Source organism: Oryctolagus cuniculus, chromosome 10 (assembly GCF_051225735.1).
Source record: "Oryctolagus cuniculus isolate XC-2025 breed Fujian yellow rabbit chromosome 10, ASM5122573v1, whole genome shotgun sequence".
In the NCBI taxonomy this organism is placed as follows: Eukaryota; Metazoa; Chordata; class Mammalia; order Lagomorpha; family Leporidae; genus Oryctolagus; species Oryctolagus cuniculus.
The window spans coordinates 31,098,590-31,123,892 of NC_142876.1; the positions used below are offsets into that span (position 1 = coordinate 31,098,590).

A 25,303-nucleotide genomic window follows, 5' to 3' on the forward strand; every position below is an offset into this window, starting at 1 on the left:
GAAGGCAGCTGGAGGCCTCCCGGGCTGCCCTGCTGTGCACCTGTCTTCCTGCGATGTGGTTGGCCAAGGCCTGTTCTGAACAGCAAGCTGTGCATCTTGTGTCTAGAATCTCTGGGTGTGATGCATTTTTAGAACAAAGTATGCCTGATTTTGGAGTTGATTAAACTTTTCCTGCACCCTAGAATATGGGCAAACCCAAAGTCCCCATCCCTGGGGCGTTCACTCTCACCCACACTGTTTATTTCTCTAAGTTCCATGCCCGTCTTGAGTTATAGTTTGGGGTGTTATTGATGTGACCTAATTCAGTGCGGTGGTTTGGGGTCTACTGGAACGGGGCCTGGGTGTAGAATTACGCTTGGCATGCTGTTCCCAGTGGGAGCTGAGGGCAGAGACACAGCTGTCGTCAGTGTTGTGAGGAAGTCCAGAGCAGCAGAACTGAGATGGGCCACTCTCTGCGTCTGCATCTGCCGGCGTAGTGGAAAAACACAGGAGCAGCAAAGCTGCAGAGCTGTGTGGATTTTGGACATAATATATTAAAGAATTCTCAAGGCATTGTTGATCTCGTAAGGGAATAGAGAGGGGGAGGGAAGGAGAGAGAGAGAGAAAGAGAGCGAGAGCGAGAGAGAGATCTCCAGATGCCAGAAATGAAGAGGAAACTCAAAACCCAAATCTTGACCACAAATTGATGCTGTAGCTCTTGGGAGGAGGGTGCTTTCTTGCCGAATGATCTAGACTAGAGAGAGAATTTTCACGCCCAGTTGGGGTCAGAAAAGGAGACTTGGGTCCTTTGTGGGGCAGGAGAGTTCAGTTAGGGCTGCACATAGAGCCAGGCGCTCTGAACGTGCATAGGAACATCCTCAGTGACAAAAACAGACCAGGAAATAATTGCTCATCTCTACAGTAAGCTCGTCTCTACGGGAGTTTTATATAAAAACGTTGCTGAGAAACTGATACTTCAAGCTCCACCACATGTGATTTTATGCTCTAAGTGTGATTTGGCAGCCCCCACATCCCCAAGTATAGAAAACTTGTTCCATGACAGTAATAAATACTTCAGGGCTCTTGGCAGAAATATTGGTGGGATTCCATGAGATTCCCAGAGATAAGATACTGGAGATGAGTTCACTATCTCAAACTATAAAACACCCAAGGGCAAAACCCTCCATGACTCAGCACCCATAACACAACAATGAGACTGGATCCTGAATGGCAGACCACAGAGCACTCTGAGAAAGGCTGTAGCTGAAATTGCTTAAACCCATCAAATGCATGACTTAAGTAAAGAAAATAACAAGGCATCATGAAAAATATGGAAAATTTAGGAAAAGAACCAAACAGAAATACAGAAAATGAAACTGTAGTTACCAAAGATAAACACTTAATGGATGGATTAAACAGCACTACTAGAAATAGTTGAATAGAGAATTAGTGAATTGTAACAGAAATATGAACTAAATCCTCATTTGAAGCATGGAGAGAGAAAGGGGTGGAAAATATAAATGAGGGGCTTTGAAAATGAAGGGGGAGAATATGAATTTCTGATAGATGTTGGATAGGAGTTCCAGAAATGTGACTATGGAGAAGAGGTGAGGGGAAATAGTGGAAGAGAGAATGGCTAAGAGGTTTTCAGGATTGAGCACAGATATAAATATTCAGACTGAAGTAGAAAAATGAGTCATTGAACAGAATACGCAAAACACTCACATTTAGAAACACTGTGATGAAACCAAAGGCAAAGAGAAAGATCTTAAAAGGTAGCAGAATTGGCACATTGCCTTCTGTAAAAGCAGTCACATGGATAGCGCATTCCCATAGCAACCTCTAGAGGGCGTAAATCCATGGAATAATATCTTCAATGATATGAGCAGTAACATATATTAACCTATACCAGCTAGGTATCATTCAGAGGGAAGACAAAATTGACGAATTGCCATGCCAACAAGAAGAAATAGAGTTTACCATTCAGGAACCTGTACTTCAGCAGCCACTCACGGATGCACTTCAAGAAAGGAAACTGCGTGAGACACAAGAAACAAAGGGGAGCAAAAAACTGATGACTCTGTACTAAGCAAGCACTGACAGTACAAGCAACGACAGTAATGGCTGAGAGCAGGGCACGAGGAAATGTGGACCCCAAACACCTAAAAGCAACAGTATGTGAGAAGGAAAGCAGATGGTTAGAGTTAAAAACAGTGTTTCTCAGCCCCAGCTCATCCCCCACCCTCAGAAGTGTAGAGATGAAGAGTAACTTGTACACTTTAATAGGTCAGGTATGCACATTAACGCTGTAAAAGTAACCACCAAAAACTAGAGTTTCTACAACTTGCAGACCAATAGAAGGGACGTGACTCAATCTGAAAGGGAAGGGAAAAGAGGGTAAAGAAAAAGCATGGCCCATAGCAAAAGGTAAGATAAATGTATCAGTAATCACAATAAACAATAACTAAATGTATCACTGAGTATCAGTGAAAAGATATATATCCTCATATTAGATGGAAAGAAAAGAGAAACCAGCTTAAATATGATACCGAAGGGTCTGAGAATAAGTAAGATGGAATAAAATATTCCAGGAGAATATCAGCAAGTTAATATAGGTATAGCTATATTAATATCTGTCAAATTAAACCTTAAGGCCAGCCACTTTGTTAGAATGTGAAGTATACTGTTAGAGAATGACAAGACGAGTAATTCTGGACTTGTATGAATTTAACCACATATCCCCAAAATCTGTGAAGCAAAGTTTTACAGAATTCTTGGAGTAACTTGATGAATGCTTTTATCAATTTTTTGATAAATGTTTTTATCAACTAAATTGGGTAAAAATCTCAGTCCAATGGATACAGGCTCAATGTGGGTAGAAAGAATCTTATCTCTCCAGCTTGAGCTCATGGGGGTGTGCGGATGAACCCATCAGCGGGGAGTGAACACAGTCTTCCCGGGCACGGGGTGACCACGTCCAAAACCTCGGAGCAAGCCTTAACCAGCCCAGGAGTCAGTGAGAAGAGACGGCATTCTTCAACCATATGGCAACAAAATTAGAAGAAACTCCAACATCTCACCCTGTTTAGAAGCCAAACAGCACATTTCTAATTTATCAATCAAGGAAGTAACCATACGTGAATAGTCTGGTAGCCTGTCTTATTTTCATCCTCTGCAGCAGAACTAAATTGGGAGAGCTAGCAGAGGTAGTAACAATAGAAGATGTTCAGGTCTCTGCTCCCATCACTCTCGGGGACATTCCAGAAGGATCTCCAGGGCAAGACTGAAGGCCTGGAAGAGACACTGGCCCTGGGGCTGGGAGGTCTCTGTATGGCATTGTGAGAGGTCCTTCCTGGGGCTAGGATCCAGCAGGAATACAGCGTGGGAGACTCCCCGACCACATCAGTAACTCATGCTTGTGGAGCACAAGGCTCTCCCTAGGCATGGTGAAGACCCTGCGGAGGGGTACAAGACTTGTGATTGTCACTGTATAATGTCGCCTGTCCTGTCATCTCAGCATCGCAAAAGGACTGATTGTCTTCCAGACTTGCTGCAGCCAGTTTCCAGGGAGATCTGTGATCATTAAAGAAATTAGAGCAGCAATTAAAATTCACCCAAGCATCAGCCTGGGAGAGTTTCTCCTCTGCATGGTTTATTCCAGGAATTCAAATATAATTTAACATTATTCAACCTTTTCAAATAACTTATCACAGAAACAGATTAAAGGAAAAAACAGAATTATCTTGATAGAGGCAATGAATTTTGTAATCATGATTTTAAAGCTTTCCTTCCCTCCCTCCCTCCCTCCCTCCCTCCCCCCCTCCTTCCTTCCCTCCCTTCCTTCCTTCCTTCCTTCCTTCCTTCCTTCCTTTTTACTTGAAAGGCAAAGAAGGGAAAGATCTTTCATCTGTTGGTTCATTCCCCAAATGCAACAGCCAGAGCTGGGCCAAGCCAAAACCAGGATCCCAGAACTCAAACCAGGTTTCCCATGTGGGTGGGTGGGTCCTAGATTCTTGGGTGCGCCTTAATAGGAAGCTGGAATGCGGTGCAGATCTGGGAATTGCAAGCAGGCACTCTGGGACGGGATGAGGCCTCCCCTGCAGTGGTGATTTAAAACAAACAGAACCGCAGGAAGCTAGGAACAGAAAGAAGCCTTTGGGCAGCTGTTGTGGGACAGAGGGCTAAGCCGCTGGGTGGGACACCTGCATCCTGTACCGGAGTGCTGGTCTGAGTCCTAGCTACTCTGCTTCCAGTCCAGCTTCTTGCTAATGCATCCTGGTAAGCAGCAGAGGGTGGCTTACATATCTGGGTCCCTACCTAAGAGACCGGATGGAGTTTTAGCCTTCTGGTTTCAGCCTGACCCAGCTCTGGCTGTTGTGGGCATTTGGGGAGTGAACCATCAAATGGAAGGTCAATTTTTCTCTTATTGCCTATCAGATGGGTAAATGAACATTAAAAAAAAAAAAAGAAACCTTCTTGAAAAGGATTAGGTTATCTACTAAAATGCACGTGAGCACTTTGCTTAATTTTGAAACATTGAAAGGACTCCCCTTAAGTCCAGGAACAAAAGAAATGTCTAGCTAATGATTACTTCAATCACCACAGTATTGGAAGTCCCAGGGCCAGAAAAATGGATAAGAAAAAGAAATGAAAGCTGTTAACAGTTGAAAATGAAGAACAAGCTTTCAATTTCGTAAAATATCCCTGATCACCTACAAAATCCAGGAGAATTCACAAGTTTTAGAATCAGGGAGAGAAAGTTTAGCAAAGGTGCTGAATATAAGATTAATATACAAAAATTATAAAAATAACGCACAGTTAAGGATATACTGTTATCTTGGCAATTGTAAGATGGCTAAGAATAGTTAAGCTCTTTTCTTAAGCTTCCTGGGGAAAAATATAATGTTTTCATCGAAGGATATATAAAAATATATAAATAAATGGAGAAATATTTTCGTAGAAGAGGAAAGATTCAAATTTATTAAGATATAGGTCTTTCCAGATGGTCCTATAAGTGCAGTGATATTTCAGTCAAATTCCTTGGAGGCAACACCTCACATTTTAAGCCACTGTTAGAATTCATGTAGGAGCTGGCATTGAGATGCAGCAGGTGAGCTGCCCCTCGCAGGACAGCATCTTAGAGTGTAGGCTCAAATCCTGGCCGCTCCAGTCCTGATAGAGCTTCTTACTAATTCACCTGGGAAGGCAATGGAAGATGGCTCAAAAACTTGGGTCCACGCCACCCACGTGGGAGACCCAGGTAGAGTTCTAGGCTCCTGGCTTTGCCCTGGTCAAGACTTGGCTGTTGTGGCCACCTGGGGAGTAAATCAGGAGATGGAAGATTTTTCCTGTCTTTTTCCCTGTCTTTCCCTTTCTCTGTCTCTATCAGTCTGCCTTTCAAATAAATATTAAAAATAATCAAGTAGGGGCTGGCACTGTGGCGTAGTGGGTAAAGCCGCCGCCTGCAGTGCCAGCATCCCATATGGACGCTGGTTCGAGTCCTGGCTGCTCCACTTCCGATCCAGCTCTCTGCTATGGCCTGGGAAAGCAGTAGAAGATGGCCCAAGTCCTTGGGTCCCTGCAGCTAAGTGGGAGACCCGGAAGAAGCTCCTGGCTCCTGGCTTTGAATTGGCACAGCTCTGGCCAACTGGGGAGTGAACCAGGGGATGGAAGACCTCTCTCTCTGCCTCTCTTTCTCTCTCTGTGTAACTGACTTTCAAATAAATAAATATTTTAAAAAATCATGTAGAACTGTAATGGGCTAAATATTGCCAAGAAAAGCTGAAATAATGAAAATAATATTCACTGTATTAATAATATAAAAATATTTATCCCATCTGACACTGTAAATCTCTAAAAACTGACACAATATGATTTAGGTAGAGGATAAACAAAATATACCAGTAAAACAAAAGAAAGAATCTAAAAAAACTGCATAAAGGTGGTGTCATAATCAGAGGGAAAGATGAATGCTTAATTACTGGTATTTGAACAACTGTCTAACCAGATGAGAAAAGATAAAATTAGATTGCTACCTTTCACCAGGCACAAATAGAACTTCCAGATGGGTTGAAGTCTTATATGTGAAAAATCAAACTATAAAATTTTTAGAAGAAACATTAAGTGCATCTTTTTTATCCTAATTTATGAATAAGGCTTCTTAAGCAATTCATTAAAAGAACAAACAATAAAGGAAAACATTGACAAAGTCCACTAAAAACTGCCCTAGATGATAAAAACAACAAAGGAAACATAGTAGAAGAATGGGATAAAGGATGTGAATAGAAAAATTATGAAAGAGTAAGGCCCAGATAGCCAACAAATATATGAACATATGCTCAATTTCCTCAGATAAGTAGAGAAATGCAAATAAAACTATAAAGATGTACCATTATATGTAAGCTGGATGAGGGTTTTAAATGTATGTGTTAACAATGATGTGGGGCCGGCGCCACGGCTCACTAGGCTAATCCTCCACCTAGCAGCGCCGGCACACCGGGTTCTAGTCCCAGTCGGGGCGCCGGATTCTGTCCTGGTTGCCCCTCTTCCAGGCCAGCTCTCTGCTGTGGCCAGGGAGTGCAGTGGAGGATGGCCCGGGTGCTTGGGCCCTGCACCCCATGGGAGACCAGGAAAAGACCTGGCTCCTGGCTCCTGCCATCGGATCAGCGCGGTGCGCCGGCCGCAGCGCGCCGGCCGCAGCGGCCATTGGAGGGTGAACCAATGGCAAACGAAGACCTTTCTCTCTGTCTCTCTCTCTCACTGTCCACTCTGCCTGTCAAAATAAATAAATAAAAAAAATTAAAAAAAAAAAAAAACAATGATGTGGAGAATGGGAACCCTAGCACACTGCAGGTACTGATTACTGTAGTACAGCCATTTCAGAGGGGAACTTTGCAACCCTTCCTAACAGAGCCTGAGCTTACTCAGAGCCCAGAAATTCTACTTGGAGTTGTGTGCTCAGGGCAGTTCCTAACAAATGTGCAGCAAGAGATGGGTCCATTGCAGTGTTATTGGCAATAACAAAAATTTAGAAACAACTGAAATGGCCATCAGTAGAAGGCAGCGAAGACAAGAGTGGCTTTATCCAGTGGCTGTTAGACAGTAGTTGGATGAATGAGCTAAGATTCCAGGGGAACCAGGATGATCTCAAAGGCATAATGTTAACTGAAAAGAGTCCCGCTGCACAAAGGCACGTGACAATGATAGCAGGAACAGCAACAGCAGCCCCTGTGGCCATGATGCCTTGGTGCCTACCATGCTCCAGGTGGTGTAGGCATGAATTCAGTGAATGGCACAGTGAACCCTGGGTGGTAGGCACAGTTATTATTTCCAGTGTACATATGAGGAACTTAAAAGTGCAGAGATGTGCACTGTGTTATTATTTATGTAAAATTCTATAACATGCAAAAATAGTGTACTTTCTTTATGGATACATACATGTACAAACATTCATGGGCATGACACACACCACCTTGAGGTTGGCACTTATTTTGGGAAGGGAGGAGGAGGAGAGAAGAGATGAACAGTGAGGCCTTGGATATATCTATTGTATTTTATTTCCTTAAAAAAAAAAAAGATGAGCAGATGTTTAGTCTAGTGGTTAAGACATCTGCCTTCTGCATCAGAGTGCACCGGTTCGATTCCCAACTCTGGCTCCTGAGTCCAGCTTCCTGCTATTGTCAACCTTGGGAAATAGCAGTGATGGTTCAAGTAGTTGGGTCCCTGCCACCTGTGTGGGAGAACAGAATTGAGTTCTTGGCTCTTGGAAGTGGGCCAGGGCCAGGCCCAGCTCCAGCCATTGTAGGCATTTGGGGAGTGAGCCAGCCAATGAGAGTGCCCTCTGTCCCTCATCCCCTCTCAAGTAAATAAATTAAAATAAGATAAAGAAAGCCCTGACAAAATATTAACATCTCTTAAATCACTTCAATCTGGATGGTGGACTTGAATGTCTTAAGTGATTTTCTTTGTGCTTGAACTGTCACAGTTTAGACTTTAGGAAAAATTCTAAGGACTAAATTTTAGGAGAGAAATAACACAGGATGGTTTAAGGAAAATGTTAATGCTTGGGTGGGGTTGTCAGGGTTAATCTGACTTGTACATATGTAAACATGAAAACGTAACAGTCGCCAACCGCAAGGTAAAAAGAATAGGTTGCAGTTCTAACTCTGTGCTTATTACCCATGTGACTTTTGGCAAATTCTTTATTTTTTCTAAATCTCAGTTTCTTCATTTGCAAGACAGAGTTAATAATACCTCCTTGGATTGTGGTGAGGAATAAGTGAGAAAAAAAAATCTATGTGAAACTCCCAGCAGAATCTGATAATAATTATTGTCACTGCTTTGCAGAAGAGGAGCAGGCCTACGGAAGTGTGTGGGCTGATGTCAGGGTCCCAGCCACAGCTCCTGTGCCAGCTGCTATGGTGCCATTCCAGTTCAGAACAAGCAACTGGCAAAAGCAGAGCAGGGCCTCAGGTCTAGAGATGGGGGCACAGGTCAGTTTAGCAGGAGAGAACTTTGCACTCAGGTAGAAATCAGAGGTGCAGTTATGAGACCTGGGTACAAGCCACACACGAGGCAAGCCTCTACCTGGCCCGAAGCTGGGGGATGCCAGGAGCCCTTAGATCTCAGGCACAGCTCCTTGTTGTCTTCGGAAGAGCATCTTTCAGTGGGTGGACCATCAAGGCTTGGACTTGGTTCTGTCTCCTCTGGTCTTTTTTGTTTGAAATTTTCTTGTCTCTCTGTGCACACAGGGGAGCGTAGGCTGGAAAATGAAAAGGACAACTTTGAAAAGGGAGCTGAAGACAAGTTCCTCCTGGATGCCCCAGATTTGGGGCAGCTGATGAAGATCAATGTTGGCCACAACAACAAGGGGGGGTCTGCAGGTTGGTTCCTGTCCAAGGTGGGTTCAGCTATATGTCTGTGGTCCCAGTGGCCTGGCAGGGGGGATTCTGGCTCTTCAGGGCAACCTCCCTCTCTGGATTTATCTGCATTGCTCGTGTGTGTGTGGGGGGTCTTTTCTAAATACATCATATATATAATGGAGAATTATATATACTATTGATCTAGGAAAATGCTCACACCCCTGATTTGCTCCCCAAAAGCCCACCATGGCCAGGAACTGTGCTGAACCCAGGAGCTGGGAATACCATCTGGGTTTCCCACATAAGTAGCAGGGACCCAACTACTTGAGCCATCACCTGCTGCCTCCCAGGGTGAGCATTAGCAGGAAGCTGGACTTGACAGTGGAGGCAGGCATCAAACCCAGGCATTCCTGTATGAGATGTGGGCATCTACACCATCAGGCAAAATACCTGTCGCCGCATCCACTGTTCTCCCTAAGTCTGCTGGTCAGCCATGCTCCCTGCTCATGATCTGCAAGACCTCATCCTCATGCTCAGCCCAGTTCTCTCATCTGAACCCAGCCAGTGCCTACTCAACCTTCAAGGCTCCACTGTGAGGTTTGCCTTGACCTTAGCCCACTAGCGCCTCTCCTTTCTAACTCTGCCCGTTGGAGGCATCTGTTTATTTAACTTCTCCCTAAGCTTTCTCATGACTTTTCTTGGGTTGTTGCTTTGCGCCTCAAATTTTAGACCTCATATCCCTTGTAATTTCACTTATCTAGGATACAGTAAGAATGAAGAAGAAGGTCAGACAACCTCTGAGCAGCCAAACACATCTCATTCAGAAGCCATAAGGAAAGCTCATACCCCTGGCTGTGTCTTGCCCTGTCCTGATTTTGGAGAAAAACTCCTGCAACTGTTGGCTCAGAGTCTTATGCTTGTGTCCAATCCATTCTAAGCACACTTGTTCCCAGGAATTTTAAACCTAAGCAGAAAGTCATAAGGAGAAAGAGGCACAACAGCAGATTGAATGGGGTGAGGACTCGGAGAAGACACAAAATGCCATGGGATCATGAAACATTCACAGAATTCTGAAGGCATTTAGGAAATTGGCTCCAGTCCTTTGCACGTGTTCCCTTAGTCATGGCATTGATCCATTTCAGGTCACTGCAAAATGATAGGAAGAAGTGAATGTGTTAAGTATTTTGGAAAACATTTTGAAAAAGATATTATTGCTTTAAACGGAGCACCCTCAGGTTTATAACCACTTGACTGAAAAGAATGAGACTTTCTGATAGCTGAGCTTTTCTTGATGCTTAACTTCATTTGCCTTCTTGTATCTGCTAAGAATGCATTTGGCTGCAAGTATCAGGAAACTGAAGTGTGAATTTGGCAGTCAGGAGTTCATCTTTCTCATCTCACAGGAACCCATACATGGTCACCTCAGGGTGGAGGAACCTGCATCATCAGCCTCAGTGTGGGACTTCCATCCTCTGATTTGTTGTCTCATGGTTGCATGATGGCAGCTGAACCTCCTGGCAGCTTACCTGTGTCCTAGGCAGGAAGAGAGGGGAAGATAAAGGGAACAAAGACTTTAATTTTCCAGCAAGTCTGACCTTGTTTTGAAAGAAGCAGGGCCCTCCATTTTCCACAAAGTTTTTGAAGTACCTTCATATTATAAATAGTGTTCTGACAAACATTCTGGTAGCTTATGTTTATGTACATCTTACTTTGTACAGTAAATTCCTGGGAGTTGGTGAGAGGACATACAGAGCTCTAGGAACTTTGATGTGTCTGCTGCTATCTACTCATAGTTTTATGTTTCTTGATGACTGTTCTTATTTAATTTAGCTAATTTTGGTGTCATCTCACTGCTTCTCTGCAGTAAGCCCTCCTATCCTGAAAGATGTTTGCTCCTATTACAGTCTATCAAGCATACCCATTTCCTGAATTCTTCTTCTTCTTCTGTGTCCTGTGTTGGGTTGCTTCCTGAGTTCTACTATTCTTGGTTTGTTTTTTTTTTTTTAAATAGAAAAGGGGCTTTATTGGAAGGATCCTGGGCATCACAGTGTGATGAGAATACCTTGAAGCTCAGTTGGGGTTAGGTTCAGCCCCACCTCACGAGTCACTGCAAACCATCTGCTGTTTGGACTCTAGAGTGAGCTCCCCCCTCAATAGTTCGGGGTGCTTTTTCAAAAGGTCTTAAGTCAGTGTTTCCTCTTTCTCCAAGCTTGCATGAAGTGGGTTTCTCTTGAGGCTTGGAGTCAGAAAACAGTCAAGGTATGCCTGGCACAGAGGGCATTTATCAGATCTCCCTTCTTCCCCTCCCCCTGCTCCTTCCACTTCTTCTTTGGCTCCTTTGGGCAGTTTCTGAATTGCCCTTTCACATCCAGGGCTGAGCAGAGGCTCTTTGTCTACTCCTCAGATCCTAGCTGTCACCATCTTGGTACATTAACGCTCTCTTGCTGGGATGCTTTCTTACTTCCATTGCCTGGACCTTTGACACAGGTTGGTTGCCTTTTATGCAAGAGAATGCAATCTTAAAACTATGTGTATGATTTGAGAAAGAGTTTCCTGTGGGAGCAATGTGAAGCAGAAGGCCGTACACTTCCAGGTGTCCTTGTATGTCAGCAACCACTAAAGCGTAGTTTTGCTCTCGTGCTTTTCGGTTGTAATGATATTGTCTCCAGTATTCTGTAAAGCTCTCAGGTGCCTGCATGGGTTGGCAGCATTTATCATCTCACTGCTTTTCTAAAGTGATTGATTTTGAGGTTGGGTTTTATAGGCCATGAAAATATTATAAATTATGACAGCGAATGTTAAAATAACAGCACACTTACCCCTAAATCACTCATGGAAGTCCCATGACTAAAGCATGTATTGTTCTGACAGGTTGGTGGATATTTCTTTTGAAAGGCTGAAGTGGAAATAACTGAAACATAATTTATAACTCCGTGTGCTGGCTGTAATTCTGGAGGTCTCTGGGTTTTTTCTTTTTTTCTGTTGGCAGGGTGCACATGCACCAAGTGAAACCTTGTTGAAGTATTTATGTGAAATGGTTTCAAATGTGCATCATTCATATTCACACAAAAAGCCACCAAGATGAACTGGCGAGCAGGAAACACCAGAGATGCTGGCACCTGCTCTATGGCCTTCCTGGCCCTCCCAGTCCATGCAGCATTGCTGTTTTACTGGGGCTTTAGCTGATGGGTACACACACTCATGTTGCCCTCTGCTCTGGTCCTCAGGAGAAGCCCTGGGCCAGGCCTCCCAGAATTTAGTGGTGAAAATGCCTCATAGTTGGGCTTAGGGGTTCAGAAGAGGAGGTCTTGCTCCTCTATTTATTTGTGAGGGTATCTCTCTTTCTCAAGGTTTATTTATTTATTTTGAGAGAGAGAGAGAGAGAGAGAGAGAGAATCTTGTAATTGCTGGGTTACTCCCCAGGTAGCTGCAATAGCCAGGGCTGTACCAGGCTGAAGCCAGGAGTCAGGAGCCTCATCCGTGTTTCCCAACGTGGGTGGCTGGAGCCCAGGTACTTGGGCCATCTTCTGGGTATTTCCCAGGCCATTAGCAGGGAGATGGTTTGGAAATGGGCTAGCTGGGATGTGAACTGGCACCCAGAAGGGATGCTGGCATTGCAGGCAGCAGCTTTACCCACAACGGCATAGCACTGGCTCTGGGGTCTCTGTTTTGTTAGGGGAATGTGGGACTCAGTGTAGGACCTTCCTGAGTGTGGATTTAGCCACCTTGTGGTTGGTAGGGGTGGCTTCTAGATTCCCAGCCCAAGTTTTCTAAGAATTTTCCTTTTTGATGGTATGGAAGCCGTCTCCCTTTCTTCTCTCCTCTCTTCCTCGCTCCTTCTTCCCTTTCTTCTCTACTTCTTTTTGTTTGCTAGTCAGGTAGTACTTTAAACCAGAAGGCCAGGCAGGCTGCTTTCAATGTGGGACTGCTTATTCTCTTTGGGGACAGCATTATGTTTAGGGGAGATTCTGGTTCCTCGGTCTGTGCCACCCCAAAACCCCAAGGTGTGTGTCTCAAAGGTTTGCAGGCTTCTGAAAAATCCCTACAGTTTGTTCCTTTAACTTAAGCCAAATCACAGTGCTCCCTGGGGAGAAGAAATTAAGCCCCTTCAAGCAGTGTAGAGGCCAGCGTGCCTGGGCTTAGGAGAGGTTTTCCAGGGGTAGAGGGTAAGCATTGTTTAGAGAAAGGAGGAAGGAGGGGCTCAGGGTGAGCAGAGCCGGGGGACACCAAGGGCCAACTGTCACCCCACGGAAAGCACACCCTGGGAGCCAGCCCCCACCACCTCCTTCCTGGCCGCCCTCCCTAATTCTTCTGATTGCTCCGCTCACCTTTGTCTCCCCAAAGACAACAGTTAAAGGAATGGGATTCCAGATATGACACTTTCCTATACCTGTTCCTCAAAGCTGCCAGACTGGGTTGCCTTGGATTTCGTGTGACAACAGCTCCCTTGTGTTTATGGTTAAGGGCTGGGTAGGATGAATCTCAAAGCCACCATGAGGGGTCTTCAAAAATTCGTGCCAAGGGCATAGTATGAAAACAACTAGGCATGGGGTTCCATTCTGTTTTGTACCCAAAGCATGTTGATTCCATTTTTCCACAAATTTTTTTTAGCCTCCCCTACCCCATCACAGGTCAAGTCCCTGCTCTTCCTCCTTGGCCAATTGCCCAGATGAATTTCTTGGTCCTCACTGATGGGCCTGTCACCCCTCTAAAGTCCCTCTCCCTGGGAATGGTCTCTCCCTCCCCTAGGCTTTGCACATGGCTTGGGTCCACACACCTGAGAGTGCAGTTACTGTGATTGTGTCAGTTGGTCAGTTCAGCTGAACAACCACTGAATTCAACTTCCAAAGAGCAACAGTCACAAAATGGAACACGGTGCTTCCAGGGAGCCTCCTCCTGGGCCGCCTGTTTCACGGTGAGAGGAACAGTTAGGAGACTTGCCCCAGGCTCCAGCTCCAGCTCCAGCTCCTCAGTGGCAGAGCTCGTGCTTTGCTGGGTCCCTGTACTCCCAGGGTCGATTCTCTGGATGCATCACCTGCTGTAGGAGAGACTGGCCTAGCATGCACCCTTGGCTATCATGAGGAGAGGAACTGGTTTCAGGGACCCCAGCAGCCAGTATGTGTTCACATTACCCACTAATGCTCAATATCCAACATTTACTGAGTGACTATTACATTCTAGCACCCACACTACCAACTGCAGCTGTTACAATAAACTTCGTCTTGGTTGCTAACATTCAAGTATTCATTCAAATATTGCCTTTTTCCTTTGTGGTTCATCTGCACAAGTAGTTTTGTCCTGAAAGAGGGGTTTATTGGTAAAGATTCTGTTTTCCAGATTCAATAAACTTCTCAAGTCAGCAGATTTCAGCAGATATCTTGCTGGAACTAGGCCCTTAATGGATGGCATCCGTGTGAACTGTGAGGGAGGGTACTTTGCTCCTGAAACCATGGCTGACGCACTAATGTGTAAACGCTTTAAGACAGACATGGTGAATTTGTGTGTCTGGGTGTAGACTTGACAGCTCATCAGATATACTAATTTCTTTCCATAAGCATCTTGCTTTCCTAACTCTGTGAGTCATGGTAAGAGAGGTTAGGAAGCAGCTGTAGCCTGGCTCAAACCCTTGTTGGTTATTCTCCAATCCTAATTCTCCAGCCCCGGGGTAGAGAAGGCACAGAAATGTGCAGATAGATTAGTTGGGAGAGGCTGGACTCCCTGGCAGAAACCTTCTCTGAGCAGTACCACAGCAGTGCCTAGGCACTCAGCTCTAAAAGTGCAGAAACTCAATCAAATCAGCAGGTTCTCAAGGGCTGACTCACATCAACCAAATTCACCAAGGACTGATTCATATGCCAGAAACTAATGTTGATTTATCTGGGGAGAGAAGCCTGATGGGACTGCTCGCTCTGTCATTGGCCCAGGCCACTAGTTCCTCTCTGGTGCACAGTGTCCTCACATGGCCGGCTCAAAGCCCAGAAGGTTCCCTGATCAACACCTCATTAGACCCCGGGGAGATACATTCAGGCAGCCAGTATACCCTGTTCCACACTGTGGATGATTTGCCGTGAGGAAGTATGTCTTTCATTGAAAACCAGAGCCGCTCTCTTGGGCAGCCTTGGGAGCACCTTGCTGTTCTGTGACTTTCCAGCTCTCCCTGTGTGCTGTCGGGTGCCTGTGCCCACTGACTGTAGGACACAGTCCGGTTGTCAGCCATCCTGCTTACCTCAGAGTGAGTTTTCAGTTGAGAGGGCTCTTTGGTACGACCTAAAAAACCTACTCCTCTGAGCCTCACACAGCCTGGCCCACGTGGGAGTCCACAAAGGAGGCGGCCTCCTGATGGCCAAGTCCATTAGCGTCAGCCAGTGGCTGCTGTGTTCTGACCTGATAGCCAGCTCCTAGGGTTCTCTGTGCTGGGCTTGGGGCTTGCACTTCTCCTGGTGTGGACTCTTCCCCTCGCCAGGATCAGAACCTCAACCTTTGGCAGGTGAGGAAGGTGATGGTCTCGCCACAGTTTGCAAGTCCAGGTTTCCAGTTCTTGCATCTCGGTCATACAGGGCACATCTTGCCAAGTTTCTTGCTCCATGTTTTAAAAAATGATCTGAAGCGGTGGAGGGAGCTGTGGCTGGCAATCCAAGTCAGAAGTAATTGCCACTTGTAACTTTAGGACATGGCAAAGCTTTCCTGCTGACAGGTGTGGCCTGTAATAAGCTGTCCTTGGGCCACTAAGGAGATGAGAGTGTGTTCTTAGAGTACTTCAAGTGATTGCAGGAACTGGATTAGATCACCAGGTGCGCCGTCAATGACATTTAACCACATTCCTGTCCTCTCTTCTCCTTCTCAGATTGTCATCGAAGATATTGGGAACAAAAGGAAATATGACTTCCCCCTTAACCGCTGGCTAGCCTTGGATGAAGATGATGGCAAAATCCAAAGGGATATCTTAGTGGGCGGAGCAGAGACCACAGGTAGAGTAGAACTGAAGAAAGGGGTGGTCCAGCTGGCTGACGTTTCACTTGGGACCTGAGGGTCAGTGTTCAGATCCGAAAGCCTGTGATGTGGGAGGAACCAACTGGGCCTGCAGCCAGCACTCCTCCTGCCCCTGTTCATGCTGTGTTCCTCGGGGCTGCAGTCTAGGGCTCTGTTGATGCCAGAGGAGCCAGGACGATGTCCCCGAGCAGAGACGAAGTACCGAGAGCAGAAGATGCAATCCACAGGATTAAACCAGGATGTGTGCTTTGAGAGGTGTGGACATTTGTGAGGACGTGAATTTAATCCTAACTCCAAATATCCAGTGCTTGCTGTATGCCAGGCCCTCTGCTAAGCGCCAGACCCACTTTCTTTCCTTTAATCCATGTAACAACCCTATATTGTAGGAACTGTTATTGTGCCCATTTCACAGATAAGGAAATTGAGGTGCATAGAAATTAAACCTGCCCAAGGTCATGGAACTGGTAAATGACAGAACCAGCATGATCTACCTCCTAACACCCCACCCTCAGTGAATTCCACAGAAAATCTCCAACTCCCAGTGTAGCTGAGATGGTCACGAGTGTTCCAGGAAATCAGTATTGCTGTGCACATCCGTGAATGTGCCCTGCTGTAAGAACTTCTGTGGATCCCCACTGCACAGAGAGGAAACCCAGGCTCTGTGGTAGAATGTACAAGGGCACTGTGAAAAACTTGTGGACAGTAGAATAGGTAAGTTTATTTCAGTGCAGCAATTTTTGAAATCCATGCATTTAAAAAGTATTTATGTATTTGAATGGCAGGGGGACAGAGAGGATAGAGAGAAAGTCACAGAGAGCTCCTGTCTGTTGGTTCTCTCTCCAAAGGCCGACAACAGCTGTGGCCGACACAGGTAGAAGTCGGGAGCCAGGAACTCAATCCAGGTCTCCTACGGGAGTGGCAAGGACCCAGCTACTTGGTCCATCATCTGCTGCCTCCCAGGATGCACATCTTTTAAGAAACTGGAATCAGGAGCGGAGCCTGGACTTAACCGCAGGCACTCTGATACGGGATCCAGTTGTCCCAACATGGTTTCTCAACAGCAAAGCCAAACGCCTGTGCCTAGCCTTTCCATAACATGCATGTCCACCAACTTTTGGAAGACTCTTTGTATGCAAGCATTTCAAAAATGTGTTTTGCACCAAAATAAACTTATCTTTAATTGCATTTGCTGTGAACTTTTGAAGTGAGCTCTTACAGATGACTCCCCAACTTGGCTCCAGCATATCCTACCACCAGTAGAATCTTCTCGGCCTTTTCTCCATCGCTCCCTGCCCCCACCATCTTCCTCCACGGCCTCTGTGCACTTTCTACTCTCTGTTGCACCCTCGCTCTCTGGGCCTTCCCTAACCTCCTCTGGACTAGGCAATTTCTCCCTTCTTTTGCTGCTCACGGGCTGTGTAGACCTTTGGTGCTGTAATTTGAGACCCAAAGCACTTCCCCACCTCAGCTCTGTGGCACCTTGGCCTCGCCTGATCACTGCCAAGCGTCACCGGCTATTTGTCGTGAACACTCGCCAACTGTTTCATGACAGATATATGCTAGACTAGATCTGCTATGATCTCATTGAGTGTGTTACTCTTACTCATCTCCTAGTGACAGAAGAAGAGGAGAAATAGCAGCAGCTGGGAATTGCTCAAACCTAGGCCACGGAAGTGTATGCGATGGTGAGAACACCATCTGTCCGTGTGTCTGACAGGAATAAAGCGTGGCACCCACTTTCTTAGAGCAGTGACCATTCCTTTTCATGCTCATGGGTTGCTAAGGCCTGGAAACCATCTCCCCTGCAAACTTGGAATTGTGACGAGATGTCAGGGTAGGGTAGCTTAGGGTGAGGATGGGTGCAGGAATGGACAAGGTTTACAGCGCCCGTTGTCTCACACCTCAGGCATAGAGGATTGCCCGTCAGACTTCATGTTTGTCTCCTAACTGTTCAAACTCCAAATGGCCTAATCTACGGGGAGCGATCTCTTCCTCAGGTCACCTCACCCAGGGACATGAGTGGCCGATCTTAAAAGTTACGTTTTTAAGTTATCAGCCAAAGAGGAAGCTAAAGGAACCAGTTAACCCTCCCTCCCCATATAAATCTCTGTGCATGGAATTGACTATTATAACTAGGTTAGATTTCACCAAATTCCTCTGGCAGCTATTAAGGATGTACACGTGGTAATTAACATTAATAATAAGCACTATTTTTAGCCAGTCCAAGTTCCTCTTCCTTTCTGATGGTTTCCTGTAGTAGTACACGCGGGTTCTTCTCACTCAGCTACCCTGGCACACAAACTCTGAGCAGGATGCCACGTGGTTGGGGAGGGAGGTGGACCTGCCAGGGGCAGAGAGCCGCGGTGGCAGGCGAGGCCTTTAGGGGGCGCTGTAGCCAGGCGCGGGATGCGGTGACGAGGCCCGCGCTGACCCTCCTCCGTCCCCTGTCATTTCCGCTACAGCGATCACCTATATCGTCACCGTCTTCACCGGGGATCTCCGAGGGGCAGGGACCAAATCCAAGATCTACCTGGTCATGTACGGGGCCAGAGGGAACAAGAACAGCGGGAAGATCTTCCTGGAGGGCGGGGTGTTTGACCGTGGCCGCACCGACATCTTCCACATCGAGCTGGCCGCCCTCCTCAGCCCCCTGAGCCGGGTCTCCATCGGACACGGCAACGTGGGCGTCAACAGGGGCTGGTTCTGTGAGAAGGTAAGGGCGGCCTTCGACGCCAGCCTTCTCTCTGCCTCGCTCCTGGTCTGCGGTGTGCGAGGGGTCAGCCCCTACCTGGAGCCTGCTTCCTGCTTCCGGTCGAGCCCGGGTACTAAGCACGCGGGCAACTTCCGGTGAGCGCTGAGCACGCAGGCAACTTCCGGTGAGCGCTGAGCACGCGGGCAACTTCCGGTGAGCATTGAGCACGCAGGCGACTTCCGGTGAGCTGGTGCCTGGCTCCTGGCAGGCCGGTGACCAGGATGGTGGAGGCCCTGTGGGTGCAGGCCTGACCCCGGGCCGGGGTGTAGGCCGTCCTGATTGCTGTCTCACGTCTGTTTGGAGATGCAGACGAGTATTTTGATGGATGTGTTTGTATTGTGTAAGGTAGATACTGTAAAGAATTTCCGTAATAAAGCAGCACGTAGAGGCTGGTTAGAAGCGCCTGGGTTGTACTAGAACACGGGAGTCCTTCCCTGACCACACAGCGCCGTCTTCCCGGTGCGGCCCGTGCTGCTGGAACGCAGACCGAGATCCCTGTCCAGGTGGACCGGGCCCGTGGCTCGCAGGGTCCACTCCACCTTAGGCTTTGGGGGGATTCATGCAGGTGGCAGCCGCGGACACCCCCTCCACGTCTCTGTTGTAGACGACTCCATCCGATCAGCTGGGACAACCTCTCGATTCTTCTGTCAGTGACTGTTTGGGGGGCTATTTCTTGATTTCTGCTACCACGAACAGTGCTGCCAGGAAATTCTTGTACCTATATCTTTGGGCAAGTGTGCAAGAGCTTCTCAGGATAGAAGTTTTAGGTTACCCCATAAAAGGATCTTCAGCTTTAAAGGATAACTGTTTTTTTTTTTCCCCCAAAGTATTCCAGATTATTTTCCATTTTATTCCAGATTAATTACCATTTTACTCTTGTCAGCTGTGGGTACTTTTTGTTCCCTGCATCTTTACCAACACTTGATATTAAATTTTTATTTTAATTGAGTCATTTTTAATTGCAATCTTCTTTTACTTCTAAAATTCTTTTGGTGATTTTGATTTTCATAATTATTCCTGAGATTAAACATCTTTTCATTCAATATTGCTATTCATGTTTCTATGTAGAATGCCTATTCCAGGTCTTTTCTGATTTTTCTACTGATAGATCTTGGAATTTATTTTGGAAGATCTGTACTTAATCCAGATATTAATCCTTTGTTGATAGCCTCATAGTTTGCTCATAATGTTCTTTGAGGAAGAGATTTAATTGAAAAGTGACCTAGTTTATCAGTATTTTTATTTATGGTTGATTTTTTTTTGTGTTATTGAAACATCTTGAAGCATGAAGACATTCTCCTAATCCTCTTCTAAATATTGTCAAGTTTTGTCTTTTCCATTTCGTCTTTATTCCACTGGTAATTGCTTTTTGTTTTAATCAAATAATATTTTTTTCCCAAGTGGATATCCAAATCTTTTAGCAACATTTATTGGGGGCATTGAAAGGCTTTAAAACTTGAGCATAGTTCATGGAATTCTTGTTAAAAGTAGATTCCTGGGAGCCAACCCTGACCCACTGAGTCAAGTTTCCAGGAGATCCGGATATTTCCCAAGTATTTAAGATAATTCATGTCATTGAGGAATTTTGGGGAGGACTGACTTCCTAAATGTATTTCTTTTCCCATTGTTCTGAAAACACAACTCTGTCATACCACAAATCCTCAAAATGTGTGACTTTGTTTCTAAGCTTTGTAGATTGTTCCATTGCTATAGTTTTTATTTCAGCACTTATACAACACTCGCTATTTTCATTTTATACTAAATCTTAGTGCTGGGCAAATTAGCCCACCTATGCTTCCTCAAGAATTTTTGGACTATTCATGACCATTTACCCTTCTGTAGAAACTTTAGAATTTTCTTGCCAAAATCAATGAGCTGTCTGGAACAGAGGTCAGTTGAATCTATAAGAACTGCCATTGTACAATGTTGTCTTTCTCTATGAACATGGTACGCTTCTTAAAATTATTTCTTTAATGTTTTAAATATATAGTTCTGATTTTTTTTAACATTTATTTATTTATTTGAAACTCAGAGATACGCAGAGAGAGAAGGAGAGGCAGAGAGAAAAAGAGAGAGAGGTTTTCATCTGTTGGTTCTTTCTCCAATTGGCTGCAATGGCCGGAGCTGCGCTGATCCAAAGCCAGGAGCCAGGAGCTTCTTCTGGTTCTCCCACTTGGGTGCAGGGGCCCAAGGACTTGGGGCATCTTCTACTGCTTTCTCAGGCTGTAGCAGAGAGCTAGATCAGAAGTGGAGTAGCTGGGATTCGAACTGGCGCCCATATGGGATACCAGCATTACAAGTGGCAGCTTTACACACTACGCCATAGCTCTGGCCCCCTGAAATTTTCTTGATAAGAGTACTGCATTTCTTTGCTAGATATATTAATTAATATATAATAAACTGTTACAAATGGTACTCCTGGGGCCGGCGCTGTGGCGCAGTGGCTCAAAGCCCTGGCCTGAAGCATCGGCATCCCATAAGGGCACCGATTCTAGTCCCAGCTGCTCCTCTTCTGATCCAGCTCTGTGCTATGGCCTGGGAAAGCAGTAGAAGATGGCCCAAGTCCTTGGGCCTCTGCACCCACATGGAAGATCTGGAAGAAGCTCGTGGCTCCTGGCTTCAGATCAGCTCAGCTCCAGCCATTGCGGCCATCTGGGGAGTGAACCAGGAGATGGAGGACCTCTCTCTTTCTGTTTCTACCTCTCTCTGTAACTCTTTCAAATAAATAAATAAATAAATGGTACTCCTTTAAAGATATTTTTTCTTGGGGCTGGCGCTGTGGCATAGTGGGTGAAAGCCACTGCCTTCAGTGCCAGCATCCCATATAGGCACTGATTGAAGTCCCTGCTGCTCCACTTCCTATCCAGCTCTCTTCCATGGCTTGGAAAAGCAGTAGAAGATGGCCCAAGTCCTTGGGCCGCTGTACCTACGTGGGAGACCAGGAAGAAGCTTCTGGCTCCTGGCTTCGGATCAGCTCAGCTCTGGCTGTTGTGGCCAATTGGGGAGTGAACCAGAGGATAGGAGATCTTTCTCTCTCTCTCTCTCTCTCCCTCTCCTTCCTCTCTCTCTCTGCCTCTCCTTCTCTCTCTGTGTAATTCTGACTTTCAAATAAATAAATAAATCTTTAAAAAATAATTTTTCTTAACATTTGTTTCTGATGTAGAAATGCTTATAGAAATACTACCTGTACACTGAGTTTACATATTGCCATCTTGCTATTATTAATTCTGATAATTTTTCTGTAGGTTCTTAGAGGGTTTTCTCTATAGGTAGTCATATCATTTGTGAATGATGACAATTTGGACTTTTTCTTCCAAAGCTTTTTTTTTAAAAAGATTTTATCTATTTATTTGAAAGTCAGAATTACACAGAGAGGAGAGGCAAAGAGAAAGAGAGAGGTCTTCCATCCGATGGTTCACTCCTCAGTTGGCCGGAGCTGTGCTGATCTGAAGCCAAGAGCCAGGAGCTTCTTCCAGGTCTCCCACGTGGATGTAGGGGCCCAAGGACTTGGGCCATCTTCCACTGTCTTCCCAGGCCATAGCAGAGAGCTGGATCAGAAGCGAAGCTGCCAGGACTTGAACTGGCACCCATATGGGATGCTGGCGCTTCAGGCCAGGGCATTAACCTGCTGCACCACAGCCCGACCCCTTCCAAAACTTTTAATTGTTATGTCTTTTACTGTTGTTTGGCCACATGGTATAAGACCTACAGTATAAAGCTGAATGGCCTTTATACTGTATATTAAAAGGTTAATGAATATTTTTTTAATTTAAAGAGACTACTAATATTTTATTTAGTTAATTATGTTAGTTGAGTTTTGGTAGACATTCTTGGATTAAGTAAACCTACTATTTTTATGTTGTAAAGAGTTTTTATTATGAATTAATGTTGAATTTTATGTCTTTTCCTGCACTTAATGATATAATCACATGGTCTTTCTCTTTATTTTATTAGTTTGGTACTTTGTGTGGCTGCATTTACTAATAGTAACCCAACACTGCATTTCTTCTGTAAGCCACAGTTAGTGATAATGGATTATAATTTTACATGTTTTGAAAATTGGCTTGCCAACATTTAATACAGAATTTTTCTATCTAGGTTCATGAATTGCATTGGTCTTTAATTTGCCTTTCTTATATAGTTATTAACTGTGTTTAATCCTAAAATGAAGTGAGAAGTATTCCCATTCTTGAAGGAGGATATATGAAACTGCAGAGATCTGTTCCCCAAATGTTTGGTTGCAAAAAGTGCAGGAATGTGTATGTGTGTGTGAAATGACTAAAAACGTTTTTGGTTGAGTTTTGCTGGTTATTTAGGCTTTTCATCTGTTTTAGTGGCAGTACTTGGAATTTGTAAAACTGTAGGCTTTAGAAATATATTTGCACACAGTTATATATACTTTTGCCTTAGTTTTTAAACCTCTGCTGCTGCATCTGTAATTATATCCCTTTTTATCTGTAACATCATTGATTCATGCCTTTTTTTTTTTTTTTTTTTTTTTTTTTTTTTTTTTTTTTTAAATCTCACTCTCACACGATATCTGGTCCTTTCAAATCACCAAACTTTGACTTTGTTTGTACTCTATTTTAACTCCCATCTTCTGAGATTTTTACTGATGGATGAAAAAGACCCTAACTGATAATTAGGCTTAGGAGCCTTTGTATTTCTGGTTCTACCACTAACTGTGCACCCTTGGGCACTTCCTGCTACTCTCTGGACCTCTGCTTTTCCATCTGTTGAGTGTACCTTGGGTTGGGCTCCCCTCCCTCCCCTCCCCCACAGCGTTTTTTTTCCAAATGGTTCAGAGTTGTATTATCTTGGGTCATGATTTTTTGCTTGGTACAATTATGCCATTTTCTCATCTAAGAATCATCTCATAATTTAAAGAATGATATGACTGTGAGAGATGCTTAGGAAGACATTTCTAGGCAGAACTGAATTTATTTTTTTTGTTTTGTTTTTGTTTTTTGTTTTTGACAGGCAGAGTGGAGAGTGAGAGAGAGAGACAGAGAGAAAGGTCTTCCTTTTTGCCGTTGGTTCACCCACAATGGCCTCTGCGGCCGGCGCATCGCGCTGATCCGAAGGCAGGAGCCAGGTGCTTCTCCTGGTCTCCCATGTGGGTGCAGGGCCCAAGGACCTGGGCCATCCTCCACTGCACTCCCGGGCCATAGCAGAGAGCTAACCTGGAAGAGGGGCAACCGGGATAGAATCTGGCGCCCCGACCGGGACTAGAACCTGGGGTGCCGGCGCCACAAGGCAGAGGATTAGCCTATTGAGCCATGGCGCTGGCCAGAATTGAATTTAAATCAGCCTCCAAATATGACTTTCTGTCCTACTTTTATTGTAATATTTGATCTGAAAGTACACAAAATTAATCAATTGCTTTTACTTTGTGACTACAAAATATCAACTCTACCATCTCTATGTATCAACTCTACCATAATCAGTAATTATTTTTATATCATTAAAGTAATTAAAATTACTTTAAAGACAGAATTAATTTAGACTTTTTTGAACTTATAACCAATCTGTTATAAACAAATTAATTCCAATCTTAAAAACACAGTTACACCAAGTACAGATAAGAAAGTACAAGGAACTCATTGATTATGCTATACCAAACAGATGAAAAGCAAAATTGATTTTCCACTGTAGGCCTAAATGAATAACAAAAATCCTTCCCATTTTTCCTACATGTATGATCAGATTTCTTATACAAATAGCATTTATTATAACCAGTGCTTCATTTAATTCACGTCAGTAATATGAACTCCTTAGGAAAAAAAGATTGATTGCAAGCTCATAACCAACTCTGAAATTTTTTGCTTATTTTTTCCTTCTTGTATCAATTTCCTGACATATTTAATGTAAGCAGGAAAATCTTCTCAATAACTGAGCACATGAATCTACTAGGATCTTACAGAAATCTGCCCAGTTACATACATCCCATGTTGCTCTTGGTTTCCCTTCTCATCTTTGCTTCTAACCCCCATGCAAGCTTTTTTTTATGAACAGTTTGAATTTTCAGCCTCCTTTTTGGCTTTTACAAACTTGTGGCAGGCAATTGCTTTGGCAATTTTCACACCAAACTCGCGGCACATAGCTAGCTGGTTGCCGAGCTCCCAGACTTCTTAACCTCCCACTCCTCCACAGCCTGGTTGATTCTCCTTTCAAAGCCCAATACCTCAACTTTTTCCTTTTTAACAGAGGGTTCAAATCAATCATTGACTCCAGAATACTGAGTAAGCTCTTTCCATGGGGTTTCATTTGAGGACTGTTCGCCAGGAGATTGTTTTCCATTCTTCAATTTATCTTTTCTGAAATGGTTTCTTTTTTCCCTCTGAATTTTGAGGTTGAGATTTTTTTGTTCAGGATGTTTTTGATACATTTCTTGAAATTCATTCCACGTCTTAAGGGAATTCCAGAAGGACATACCTTATATGCATTTACAATCATCTCTGTTTCAGTTTTTGGTCCATCTGTTGGGAAATCTGAGATTTCTGTGTTCTTAATGGTCCCATCCTCTTCATCCTCCTGGGAGTTAAGTCCAGAGTTATCTGGTGTGGCTTCATCTTTAGAGTTTGAGTCAACATCATTTTCATTTAGGTCAGGAGGCAGCCGCCCACTCAACATCTTTTCTTAAGGTTCAAGACAGCAAGAGAGTGGCTTTAAGAAGGGACACATCTACCGGCTCAGCTGCACGACCCACCTGAACTCCGCA

The 25,303-nt window shown here is 44.7% G+C and overlaps 1 protein-coding gene and 1 pseudogene across 2 annotated transcripts in view; one reads left to right on the plus strand and one right to left on the minus strand.

The window, feature by feature from the left end:
- The window catches only part of LOXHD1 (lipoxygenase homology PLAT domains 1), a 175,383-nt gene that overhangs the window by 36,180 nt on the left and 113,900 nt on the right, over positions 1-25,303 (plus strand). For both annotated transcript variants that reach the window (XM_051851250.3, XM_070050246.2), the window contains exons 6-8: positions 8,730-8,878; positions 15,685-15,808; positions 18,293-18,543. In XM_051851250.3, the coding sequence (XP_051707210.3) occupies positions 8,730-8,878; positions 15,685-15,808; positions 18,293-18,543 (524 nt within the window). The remainder of the gene's footprint in view (positions 1-8,729; positions 8,879-15,684; positions 15,809-18,292; positions 18,544-25,303) is intronic.
- On the minus strand, positions 24,388-25,215 carry LOC103349355 (protein FAM204A pseudogene; annotated as a pseudogene).